Source organism: Perna viridis, chromosome 2, assembly GCF_037379345.1.
Source record: "Perna viridis isolate PV_CMFRI_1.1 ecotype Kerala chromosome 2, ASM3737934v1, whole genome shotgun sequence".
NCBI lineage: Eukaryota > Metazoa > Mollusca > Bivalvia > Mytilida > Mytilidae > Perna > Perna viridis.
Window position 1 is genome coordinate 59,486,081 of NC_142446.1, and position 13,784 is coordinate 59,499,864.

The 13,784-nt window shown below is 32.4% G+C and overlaps 1 protein-coding gene across 3 annotated transcripts in view; it reads right to left on the minus strand.

Moving 5' to 3' along the window:
• The window catches only part of LOC148626283 (dynein axonemal heavy chain 2-like), a 117,778-nt gene that overhangs the window by 11,579 nt on the left and 92,415 nt on the right, over window positions 1-13,784 (minus strand). For all 3 annotated transcript variants that reach the window (XM_088570163.1, XM_088570165.1, XM_088570166.1), the window contains exons 59-70: window positions 13,507-13,632; window positions 13,039-13,254; window positions 11,354-11,504; window positions 10,516-10,665; window positions 10,203-10,335; window positions 9,008-9,152; window positions 7,420-7,619; window positions 6,146-6,272; window positions 5,601-5,787; window positions 2,239-2,444; window positions 1,472-1,597; window positions 1,010-1,207 (exon numbers count right to left, since the gene is read on the minus strand). In XM_088570163.1, coding sequence (XP_088426289.1) covers window positions 1,010-1,207; window positions 1,472-1,597; window positions 2,239-2,444; window positions 5,601-5,787; window positions 6,146-6,272; window positions 7,420-7,619; window positions 9,008-9,152; window positions 10,203-10,335; window positions 10,516-10,665; window positions 11,354-11,504; window positions 13,039-13,254; window positions 13,507-13,632 — 1,965 coding nt within the window. The remainder of the gene's footprint in view (window positions 1-1,009; window positions 1,208-1,471; window positions 1,598-2,238; window positions 2,445-5,600; window positions 5,788-6,145; window positions 6,273-7,419; window positions 7,620-9,007; window positions 9,153-10,202; window positions 10,336-10,515; window positions 10,666-11,353; window positions 11,505-13,038; window positions 13,255-13,506; window positions 13,633-13,784) is intronic.

Here is a 13,784-nt window from a genome sequence, read left to right on the forward strand (position 1 = left end):
TAAAGTTATAGAATAGCTTGTCATTTCAGAGTCTTTACAAGTTTTAAAATGAAAATTCAATGGCTCAAAAATTACATCCTAGCTTAGGATTCTTCAATCAGATTATTGATTTTACCTTTGAATCTAAAATTTTGTCGTAATTAATTTGATCTCTTAATTACTGTATGCAACATTTTTTGCAGCAACTTGATAATACAATCAAGAAAATTTTCACAACATACATAAAAGTATACTAATTATTATTCATACACTTTAATGTATCAGTCAAATAAGGGTAAAAACAAAATTACCAAATGCTAATCTGATTCATAATCAAGTCAAAAAAAAAAAACAAACAAACAAATAAGATTTTTGAAACTGAATCAAAGATTCTTTTGAGTATACATGGTCACATCTGCTTTCAATTTTTGCTGTTTAAAAAAGGGATAAGTGTTATAGTGTAGAAACATCTGCAGAGTTTTAAATTTTTCTATATTTGTGAGGATTGAGGTTTGGGGATCACAAAAATAAAAGCTTGCCAAATTCTAGTCCAGATATTTAACATACTGTGAAAGTACATTAAAATTCGTGGATACCAATTTTTGTGGATTAGGGAAGAAACACAAATTCGTGGATTCTTGAATTCATGGTTTTTAGGTTTTCAGAATAAACTTCAGTGGAAATCTCCTTTTCATTAGGAACCAAATTTCATGGTTTGGCCTACCCACGAAAACCACGAAAATTGGTACCCATGAACAATAATACTTTCACAGTATATTTTTCATTCTTTGAAATATGAAGGATGAAAACTTAATAATCCTATACACAGTGCAAATTGTGAAATTTGACACTCCCGAAAATTATCTGCAATATGGTATAGTGTTAAAAATCAATTTTGCAGGTTGCTTTTCAATACTTTAAAGTTCATCACAAAAATTGAAAAATTAGTACACAACAAAAATTAATACTTTAACAACAGTAATTCAATGATCTGAATGCATAAGAACAAACTTGGTATGAAGAGTTTTACCTTGGGTGGTTCTGTTGTCATTTTGACCCCTGCCTGTAGTATGGTTATTGGGAAGTTAGGATGTGGACTACTGCTGAGCCATAGTCTGAACTCTGGATGTGGTTCTTTCGCCATTGTCTGAAACTCTTCTATTATCTTGTGAAGTTGTGGCATCCAGCTCAATGACAAATGACAATTTGCCAAGAAAACCCAGTTACCCTAAAACATGAGAGGCAGCCATTTAAAATGGAAGCAAAACTCAGAATTAAAATTTCTTACACAATTTCAGTTGATTCAAATTTAAGTTTGTATTCCTCACAAGGTAATAAAGCACTGTTACATGTCCCCTACTAAATTTTATGGAATGAAATTGCTTAACAGAGATATATGACAACACTGAATAAAAATTGGAGAGACAGGAAACAACTGTACTCGATGAAATTCTATGCAAAATAAAAATAAATAATAACAAATGTAACTTACTTCTCTGACTCCTTCTTTTATCAGCCTGGTAGCTATTGGCGCCTGACCTTGACCCAGTGATAAAGCATTAAAGTTGTTTGCTAGACCTTTACTCTCAGCTAACTGTAACAGCTGATTTGTAGGATCCTATAGAATGAAGAGTGTACAGGGCAATGAATATCAAAATAACATTTATCTGTCCACATATCTTGTAAGCAAAATCAAATAGACATCAAATATTTACATGAAGGAACACCTGTATATCTTTGACAGGGATGTAATCTAACTTACGTACATGAAGGAACACCTGTATATCTTTGACAGGGATGTAATCTAACTTAAACATTTATGTGACAAAACCTTGTAAGCACAACTACCCATAAACCATGATTTTGATGAAAGGTTATCTAGATGTGGGTAAATGTTAATATAATTATCCAATACCTGTACCTGTAATAGAAAAACTGTGAACAATGCTTGATATTCCCCACTCCCCCATTTGATACCATGCATCTTTTGACCTCTATATTGATTTGGATCAAAATCTTAAATAGGAGGGGCAAAATTGAAACATGTAATAAACATTGTATCAATTCTATTCATTGTAGTAGGAGGAGTAACAGATAAGAGGTGGATCTGCCAATTGTAATTGAAAAAAGGTAGGAAGGAAGTTTCACTATACACCCCAACTTGCATATAAAAAAATAAACCTTCAATTTTTTTTTTTTCATTAGTATTGAAAACATGATCGATGTGATTCTTGACATGAGTCCAGATTATATACTTACAGCACCAGGTGACAGGACAAATATCAGCGGAGTTTTACAGGATGAGTCATCTATAACCTGTATCATATCTAATGTTGGAGGATCTGTGAACTTGGACCCAAGGTGGTTTATAATGAAAGATGTACAACAGAAAGAAACACGATCTGGACGTAGAGAACGCACAAACAACATCTTCTGTAACTCGTTACAGCCATTCTCCCAGTCTCCTGTAAACAATAAATATATAAAGGAATAAAATACCTCAAGGAGAGGGTAGATTATATGAATCACCTTGTCCGTTTGTTCAAATTTCATTGCAGTTTTGTCGGCTTTTTATAATTATGGGTGCTAAAATTTTTTCTCATAAAATCTTGACTCACAATGGACAGATTGATTTTAAATTTGGTTTGTTGCTTCATATAGATGGGGTATATGTTGTAAGCAATTTTGACTGCTCTCCAAGATCAACTTCATGTATGAGTGGGGGTATGCCTAGTATGATCAATGTGTGCAAATTCATGTTTTGTTTGTTAACATTTGTTTTTTCTGGTTTTCACTGCTGTCTGAAAGGGTTTCTTCCAAATTTGAATTGAACATTTAATCTGCAAAGACTTGTTCAAAACCAATGAAAAATTTGTCAGTGATCTACAAAGAAAAGGTTTAAAAAATAGAATGTGTTACTCCTTTCCATTCCAATGTCTTTTTTTTATGATAAAGCAATCACACCCTCTATATTAGTGACTTTCTTTTGGTAGATTAATAAACAGCTGCACTTTAAGGGCATGATACTCCAATTGCCCTTTTAACTTGTTCTTATGCTTTTAATGAATTTATATGATCGACTAGAAATATTGTGAATACCCTCCCCCCCCTCCAAAAAAAAATTAATAAAAAATGCACAAAAAATTTGGCAATATCAAGGCTACCTCAATTTTAACTAAGTTTGTTATCTTGATTTTTCACCCATACATTTCTATCTTGTTTAAAACACACTCTTCTGACAAGGTTACCAAGCACCTTTTATATTTATATGTCAATCATCATAACAAATGGTCTTTCAACAAATAAAATTTCCTTGGCCATTTCCGGCCTTTTTTAAAGAGTAAAACTTCATAACACAGAAACGTAAAATTTGACATTTATACAAATCGGAAGATAGATATGAACAGTTCACCAAAGTTTCATAAAAGTTGGTGAAATGGTTTTTGAGTTATTAATTGTCCCAAAACTTGAAAATCACCCCTTTTTTAAGGAAAAAAATTAATAACACGGAAACGAAAAATCTGAAATTTATAACAATCGAAAGGGAGCTTACGTCAATAGATATGAACAATTCACTAAAGTTTCATTAAAGTTAGTAAAGCGTTGTGGACGACGGACGGACAACGGTATACCATAATATGTCCCGAATTTGATGGGCGTATAAAAATTATATGCTACATCAGCAGTGTTAGTGGAGTACTAATTTATCTCAGTTGGAAGAGGATTGGTTTACACTGCCACTGGATTCTCATCAGATTTCTTAATAGCAGTGTTTTAAATATTGTTGGGTGCACCATACTATACTATCTATACTATTCAAGAGCAAATCATTAGTACAAGGAAATCATTGCTTTGTAAAAAAAAACTATAATCAATAACATCCTTAATGGTAACTTTACAAAACAAAAGTTAATTGTAACTAATCTGAACTAGAATAAAATGCTTTGCTTACAATATTGGTTCCAGTTACAACCCATAGAAGTCAATCCCAGCTTTTCTTTAGAAATATGTCACTTCATGGTACAATTTCAAAGAGATCCATTACCTATCAGTCAAGTTATTGTCCGGATATCATGAAAACACTTGTGCCTAGTCCATTTTGTACCCCTAATTTCCAAATCTTTTTAGTCACCAAAAATCAATGTAAGTCTTCCTTTTTCTGCCATTGTACTTTGTGGTGCAACTTCATACAGATTCATTCATTTACAGTCAAGTTCTTGTTCAGATATAATAAAAAAATGCTTATTTCTGGCCCTTTTTTGGTCCTTAATCCCTAAGCAAATAATATGAAAAAATCAATCAAAGCCTTCCTTTTGTAGTATGGCACCTGGTGATACAATTTCACGAAGATCCATTTAAGTTATTTTCTAGATTTCATGAACATGCTTGTTTCTGGTCCCTTGTTAACCTTCTTTTTGTAGTATCAAACAATGTGGAACAATTTCATTGAGATCCACTTACTTATAATCAAGTAATTGTCCAGATAACATGAAAATTTATTAACATGTTCCTTAATTCCCTGTCGGTTCCAGTCACAACTCCTAAAATCATTGACAACAACACAGACAACAAGAACGGCATGATACTACTTATAGCTACAATATTTTGTGGCCATAAAAAAACTGTGAGCAATGCTCAATTAATTGATATCCCGAATCCCCAATTTGATAACATAGGCTTTTAACCTCCAATTAATTTGGATCAAGTTTTTTTTTTAAAAAGAGGTTGCAGGGTGCTAATATGTAATAAAGATTCTGTGAAAGTTTTATTAAATTTCACTTAGCAGCATAGAAGGAATGGGTCCCACATGTCCCTATATTCATAAATAATTAAGTCTATGTTACACTATATGAAACCCCAAAATTTAAATGGATTAAAATTTAAAAAAAGAGGTGCACAATGGGATTATCAAATTAAGATTCTGTAAAGGTTTATTAAATCTCATTCAGTCATGTAGGAGGAGTAACAGATAAGAGATCAGTCTCTATTTGCATAATGGGAGAAAGGACAGACATCCCTATTATTATATACACCACAATTGGTAAGGTTATTTATACTGACTATACCTGGCCATAGAGATGGTTTAACAGAAGAGTACATTACCTGGCAGTGGAGATGTCTCTGGTTCAACAGAAGAGTACCTAAGCTGGCAGTTAAGATGTTTATGGTTCAGCAGAAGAGTACATTTCCTGGTAGAGGAGAAGTCTCTGGTTCAGAAGAAAAGTACATTACCTGGCAACAGCAATGTCTCTGGTTCAGCAGAAGAGTACCTAACCTGACAATGGAGAGGTCTCTAGTTTAGAAGAAGAGTATATTACCTTGCAGTGGAGATGTCTCTGGTTCAACAGAAGAGTACAACACCAGGCAATGGAGATTTCTCTAGTGTTACACAGAAGAGCATATTACCTGGCAGCAGAGATGTCTCTAGTTCAGCAGAAGAGTATATTACCTGGCAGAGGAGATGTCTCTGGTTCAGCAGAAGAGTATATTACCTGGCAGTGGAGATGTCTCTGGTTCGGTAGAAGAGTATATTACCTGGCAGAGGAGATGTCTCTGGTTCAGCAGAAGAGTATATTACCTGGCAGTGGAGATGTCTCTGGTTCGGTAGAAGAGTATATTACCTGGCAGCGGAGATGTCTCTGGTTCAGCAGAAGAGTACCATTTATGCCAATCCTTCGGATACTGTTCAAATGATGTAATAATTCCATGAAAGTTGGTCAGTTTGTCTAGTTCTGTTATGTTGTCCCAAGCTGAATCTGATAACCAGTTGGAGCATGGATTGTCTATCTGACTGTCTTTGTCTATAACCTGGGAAATAAGTCAAAAAGTAAAAATTCACAGTTCAGGATCAATGTGTATTCAAAACTAATTCTCTCATCCATAAAAAAAGTAACATGCCCTAATTAAAGCTAATATTTCAATGTTCAATAAAGTCAAAGGAGAAAAGTAAAAATTAAAAAAAATTACAATATGATCCATGATTTATAATCTTCAAACAGAGAAACTAATTTAACTTATTCTATATGGATATTTGATTCATGTCTACTGCATACAATCTTCAACAACATCTGCAATCATGGACTAAATAGATGGAGTCCAAATATGTATGTTAATTGGAACTGTTTTTCAGTTTTTGCTCTTCTTTTTGTAAGAAAAACAAACTTACAATTCCACCATGAAGGAAGAAGTTATATTCATCCAAGTTTATTTTATTGGCTGCTTCTAAGATCTTGACACACATTTGGAAGGACATTAACAGTTTATGCTTCTCAAACAAACCCCTACATCCATACCTTAAAGATACAAATTAATATAAAACAATGTTTAAAATGTAAGTCAATGAATATAAAAGACATGAAGAATTATACAAATTTGTATTTTTGTATATTATAAGTTCTGATATTACTGTATTTTATCATTTATATTGAAAAGGAACAGTAATATCAGACCGAGTATTTGAATCAGAATGTTTAAGCTTTGCAAGACATTTTTTAAGATCAATTGAAACTAGTACTAGTAGGTAACTAGGTATCATTAATCTAAACCACCTTGCATATTACGGTAGTCCAGTCAAAATAAATTACAAACTTAAACAAATTGTAACAGAAAATGTTTTGATTTAAATATATAGCCTATTCCCCATATATACACAGCAAAAAGTCTTAAAAATTCCAAGTTGAAGAAAACTCAAAATAAGCATTTTAATTTAAATTGGAAAGGCAAGATAATTCAATAAAAGTTTTCTTTTCCAGTTTTTGTCCATGTAAAGCATGATACTTCGATTAACGTTTTTGTTCCTTATCAACTATCTCACATATTATGCTGCCCATGTTATTTAACACATCTGAATTTAAATTTTTTAGTAATTTTTAAATACAGAAAAAAGCTTAATTTCTGGTACTTTTGATTTTATTTTAATTGGTATTGTTCATATATCTAAGCTATTTATCAACAGTTTTAACTTTGTTAAAAGGATCTTTTAACCGCAAAAAGTAAAAGATTTACTTCATCATTTATATGAATATTCTTTAACTTTATAATCTCGAAAAATGGACACATGGTTAACTATTTGGCCGGTAAATCTATTAACAAAGTTCTTTTTAGGTTGTAGATGATCCCCTGATTAATGCCTACAATCTCTACATTTAACTTATCAGATATTAAAGGCATAGTTATGATTTTGTATCAAAATTTATTGTTATTTCAGCCATTTTTATGGAGTTATCTCCCATATACAATGTTAATTTGAGGTTTCCAAACATTAAATTTTGTTAGACTTTTGTCTGTGTTAATTTCATTCATAATGCAACAGATTAGAAATTGAAAAGCTTCTATCACAATTTGTTTAAATTTAGGGTAAAAATTTTGCTATATCAACTACCATTCAATAAGATTGTAATTTCTGTAAAATATCTTTGTAATTTCTGTAAAATATCTTACTTATAAACTGCATAAGTGTGGTACTCATTTAGGTTTGAAATTCTCTCATCTAATTTCATGCTCTTCTGACTTCTATCAATTGACTGAAGAAAAAGTTCTATGTAGGAGTCCAAAGAGAACTGGTACATAGGATCAATCAGGCCCATGTCATTCAGTACAAAAAACAGAATGGAGGCTCTCTGGGCACATGGTCGGTAACCCTGTAAACAAGATATATATAAGAATCAAATATTCTTTAGACAATATGTAACTAACATAAAGTAAAGCATAAACATTAAGATATTCCCCATCATGTAATGGTGAAAAAAGGGGGATGGGAAAATGTTAGAAATAACCTCATGGTTAAAAAAATCTGTGAAATTTGAAATTTCATGGCACAGGCAAATGCATAAATAAAAAAAAAAATCTATTCTCAAGTTATCATATGGAAACTCTTGGGTGAAGAACAAACAGACAGACGAACACATAACTTTTTGGAGGGTGTTACATTATATTGCCACTTTATTGGTTGGGGTATAAAAAATAGTATTTCAACCATTTTCATCTTTATACTTCTCATCCAACATCAACTTATTCTGAGTTATAATTTGATGAAAAAAACATTTATGGAGCAAACTTGAAAGGGAAGATCATGGCATGGGTGGTCTGCCTTGGGACCATGAACTATAAAAAAGTTTTAGAGGGGGAACTTCAATAATCCCAACTTGCAATATTCTTCAATTTGGACAAAAATAATAAATGGAGAATGCTCTTTTCATATCTTACAAGAAAATATAATTAATACTAGAAAAAAAAACTGTGAGCAAAACTCACTTGCTGGTATCCAACACTCCCCCCCCCCACCCAAGATAATATAGGAACCACAAGTCATTCAGATGGAAAAACAAAATAGAAGGTGCACAATGACATCATAAATTTGTGAACATTTCATCAAATTTAGAGGAATTACCAACTAACAGGTGGTAATCTTCTGCCCAAGTAATGCCAAAGTCTATTTTTTGCATCAGGAAATGTCAATATCTTTTAGATTGAAAAAAAAAAACAGGAGCATAATGGTATAATGTAATAAAAAGTTTAAGAAAGTTTTATAAAATTTCATTCATCATTTTCTGAAAAGTTACAGATTAGGACTGAGGAAGGAAGAACAGAAAAGAAGCATCACCATACACCTACCACAGAGGGATGTGTAATTAGTCATAACATAAGATGTTACAATACTATTTTCTATTATGAACTCATAAATTACCACCAATTTTACACTTATCATTTTTTAAATCAACCACTTAAGCAGATCATTGTCTTGTTTTCTGGTAAAGAATAGATTTCCAAAGATATTCATCAAATTGTAAAACATCTAACAGTTCTAAACAGTGCAGCGTAGGAAAACATATGCAATATCAAAAAGTAGTCATAAATACAATTTTTTTTGTCTTTAATTATGGCCTACTTTCAATTAATACTTTTGTAATATATTGATTTTCTAAAAACTAACATTTTAAGAAGCCCAAAGAAACAAGTAACATTAGCTAAGTGTAACTACATGTTTAACTTTATATTACAAAAAAACAAAAAGCAAAATCATTCTGACCTCTCTTGCTGCATCTATTTTATGCTCTGTTTGTTCAGAAATCTGCAGTTTTTCTGACACTTCTTGTGATGTCATTTTAGAAGTCTGTAGAGTGTTGACAAGTTGTTCATCATCTAATAAAGAACCCTCTGTCTCATTCAATAACCTGAAATCATCAAACTACATGTAAATAAAATTCTCTTGCTAAATCAGATTTGAGGAAAAACACAGGACTTGAGGAAATTCCCAACTTAAGATTTTTTTGTGAAACCCAGATCAGATCATGTAATGGGTGATTAACACCAGCAACTATACTGCACTTAAAATGTTATTAAATGAAGAAAACATTTGCCCTCACTTAAATTTTCTAACTATACTATTTGTACCACATATATTATTCGTAAAATTTTAATTTGCCTGTTATTACATATTTGTTCAATGAGCACATTTTGGGCTAAACAATCAATTTTTCTTCTTTATAAGATGTTAAACATCTGAATGCAAAACAAACAAAACACAATACAACACAAACATGAAATTAAATTTTCATTATATACATTTTTGTAAACCTCCACTCCTTCCATGTTGTGAAAAATTAGAATGTCTAGGAAAGTTGATAATGGACACAACCTGAATCCCTCTCAACATAAGACTCACCTATCTAAAGCCAAAAACCACATTTGAAATCAATCAGTCCATTGACAGCAAAGAAAGAAATTATTTTCTCTGTCATTCTATCGAAAAATGGTTAAGTCCAACAAAACAGAAAGTTGATGTCATTAGACAAAAATCAAAATTACAACCTTTGCCCAATCTTTATTAACCTACATACAAAACTTGAAATCAATCTATCAATTTGAAGTAAAGATAATTGTGATGAAATCCACACAGGCAGAATGATGGACAAGGTGATTCCAATATACAAAGCACTTGTTGAGTGGGGATATAGCAGTATCAAAAAATTTAATACAGACATTTCATTTGATAGAAGAAGTATATAAAACCTCCCCTTTCTTCATAAAACTTTTTTTAATCTTGGTCTCAAGAGCACCTTACTAATACTTCTACTAAACCTGTATTTTTAAAGTAGGTAAATAGGTATGGACAGCAAGTGATGACATAAACCTACATCAACTTTTGATCAACATAAAACAGATATTCTTTCTTACATTGACTTTGATAATTAGTTTGTAAAGATAAAGCAACACTTCTGCACCTGAGAATTTCATCTTCACACTCCTCAAGTTTCTTCCTACCACTAGCAATACTCTTCACCAACTGATCTTTTGTTTCTTCCAGCTCTGCTTTCTCTTTCTTTACAACAATACCAAGGAATTGACCCTCCAAACCTACATCAGAAACATAAAACTAGCAAAAACCTGATTTTTTGGAAACATTTTGTCAATGTGTCTTGGTATAGAATATTCACTATAAGATTATCATACAAAGAAAATGAGTTATTCCCAATTGAAAATGCATTAAATCTATTAGAATTCTCAAGATCAAGCACCATGTATATAATTTCTTACCTTGTTCTTTGACAGCAAAGTTGACAATGGTGGTCTTTGTTGATATTTCTGGGGTAAAGTGGGGATTACTAAGCCGTGTAGTAATGTAGAATCTAAAGTCAGCATTATATTCTATTTCTTTGTCTCCTACTTTCATGTAAGTTTTACCAGCTAGAACAGGTAATTCAATTATCATTGAGCAAATAAAAGATAAACTCTGAAGCTCAAACTTGTAATATCTGACAAAAAACAGCCTTTTAACTTTTGATCTTTACATGTGTCTTCGATAGGCATGTGACATTGATCACACAAGAAAAACATGCATATACATAGCGTGCTGAATTACTTCTGCTACTTTGCATACCTTTGCAAATGCTATAATGCAGCAGAGTTACTTTATGTCCATATCAGACAAAATTTTATAATTAAACACAATTAAAACACTTATTTCTATTGTACCCAAGTGTTTTATTTTACCACAGTTTACTTTACATTTACTTAGTCCCTTTCTATTTGTAACTTTGTGATCCCAAAACGTATGTCTTAATGCTCTGAACTTTCCCTCTTTGTTCATCTGCAAAAATAATTGGGTAATGGCATCATAAAATCATAGGACCAAAGTTCTGACCAGAGAACTTTTCAGGTATCGTCATTAGAGAATGATTAAATCTTACCCTTGGGTGTCTGAGATATCTCTATATTGCACTCATATAGGTAATATAGGTGTTATATTCTTAATATCTTAAATACAACAAATTGTGAGTAACAATTAAAGTTCTCAATTACTGGTAAATGCATACATAATACACCATACTTTGAATATGACTGCTGTATATTTATATACAATATTAAAACTCACATTTTTTCACTAGAGATTTATTCAATATGGGATCCAATGAAGGTTCCAGTTTCTCCTGGACATTTTGTAATAATACAGATGAACCAGACTGTATACCAGTCTCTAAGGTCTTCATATAATCTGTTTGTTGGAAATCTATTAACTTAAGACCCTACAGCAAATCAGTAGAGAATATGTCATTTTAAAATAAACTATATAACATTAAACCAAGATAGCTACACACAGCCCTATGTCCCTTACCACATCCATATGTCCCTAACCACAGCCCTTTGTCCCTAACCACAACTCTATGACTCTACACACAACCCTACATGTATGTCCCTAACCACAGCCCTTTGCCCCTAACCACAACCCTATGACTCTACACACAGCCCTTTGTCCCTATACACAGCCCTATGTCACTAACCACAGCCCTGTGTCCCTAACCACAGCCGTATGCCCCTAACCACAGCCCTTTGTCTCTAACTATAGCCCTATGTCCCTACACACAGCCTTATGACCCTAACCACAGTCCTTTGTCCCTACACACAGCCTTATGTCCCTAACAACAGCCCTTTGTGCCTACACACAGCCCTATGTCCCTAACCACATCCCTATGTCCCTATACATAGGCCTTTGTCCCTAACCACAGCCCAATGTCCATACACACAGCCTTATGTCCCTAACCACAGTGAAGTTAAAAAAAAAACAATATAAATACAATACACACATCATTGAAATCCCTATATACTGTGGAGGTATAACACTCACAAAGCATATATATATATATATTTATTTATTCATTTATTTACAACTAAAATGAGAATTATCTCAATGACCATAGAGGCTATATGTCTACAAAGGCAAGGAATGAAATTTAAATAAAAAAAATAATCATTAAAAGAACACTAGTATAAATCAAATCCAATGTTCATGATAGTGTAAAAAATACTCTTATCTTTCTTTTGTGAGCAAAGCTCATTTAATGATTCTCCCTCATTGCTTAAAAATGAGTCAACAAATTGCTACAGAAAATGTCAACTTTAGTTTAGATCAAAATCTTATATTGAAAATACTATCAAGTACAGTACCTGAACTAATCTGTGCAACTATAATTGCCTTTGGTCAAGGATCATCAATCAGTTTGCAAACAATTATTGATCCATCTAACTGATCTGTTAAATCAGTGATTGCATGATGTGACCACTGCATTGTAAATATTTTTTACAGATTCTGTTGTTTCGTTTGTCAATATTTACACATATTTACTTAATACAACAGATTTAAACAACAATTAATTACTTTTAATTTACATTCGTTTTATTTTTAACAAAATACAATACATTATTTGGATTTAATATCTTAAATTCATGACAGATTTAATATGGTATTATATTAAATTTGTTCAAATGGAAATTCTCAAATTTACATGAACCAATCATCTGTCAATTTACAATAATAAAATTGTGATCAGATTGGTCAACCATCATCGATTATCAATGCATCAGCAGTCATCAAAAAGTCAAACAGTTGCATGGATCGGTTCAGGGACTGAAACAAAGAATGCCAGAAATTTTAATTGCATTCTTTAGTTTGTCAAGTGACTAGCAGATAGAGACACCTCTACTGTATTATAGCAAAGTCTATACTGCTGTGTTGCGGTTGGAGGGGTGCAGAAATTTAGACAAATTATGTAGCGAACTAACCTTGTCAATTTCCATATTTTTTATCCATTTGACTGCCTGTCCCTGTGGATCTATCATCAAGGGCCACCTTCTGAATGTTGTAACAATCACACCATTTTCCGTGGAGAAGTTGTCACTGGGTAGGCCTTGTAAATTCCATTCTCTGACTTGGGTTGGTTTGGACATAAACTCACAGAACTCAAATGTAGGGGTACAAGGAATTCCTAACTTTATTATCTGTTTATAGAATATAAAGTCAGTTAATACATGTACTCATAATTATGTTCAGTGTGAAATGTATTGATTTCATTCAGAAAGATTTTGTGATCTCTTCTGTCTGCTTATATAACTTAATTATAACATGAATTTAATATTTTTTGTCATCAAAAACTAATGTCATAGGTTGACTTAAACTTTAATTAGTAAGTTACATTATGTCATTACTACACAAAGACGTCATGTATTAGCACCATGTGTATTTATACCAACCTGGGGAATCCAAGTTTTTCTAACAATGCTTTCCCTGTAGTTTGACAAGAATGGTCCCATATAAGACAGGAATGCAGCTGCTACCATACAATCCCCAGGAAGGTAACTGATCTTCTCACCAAGAATCTGCAAGACAATTTACTTTGTAAAGCCCACCAGTCTGTGATCTAAAGACCACAAGCCTCTCTTAAATCTCCAAACCTGAACATATTTCTCTCAGCTGATTCTCTTGTACCAGTTACTCAACCCACTCCGGTAAACTCATAAATATCCCTTTA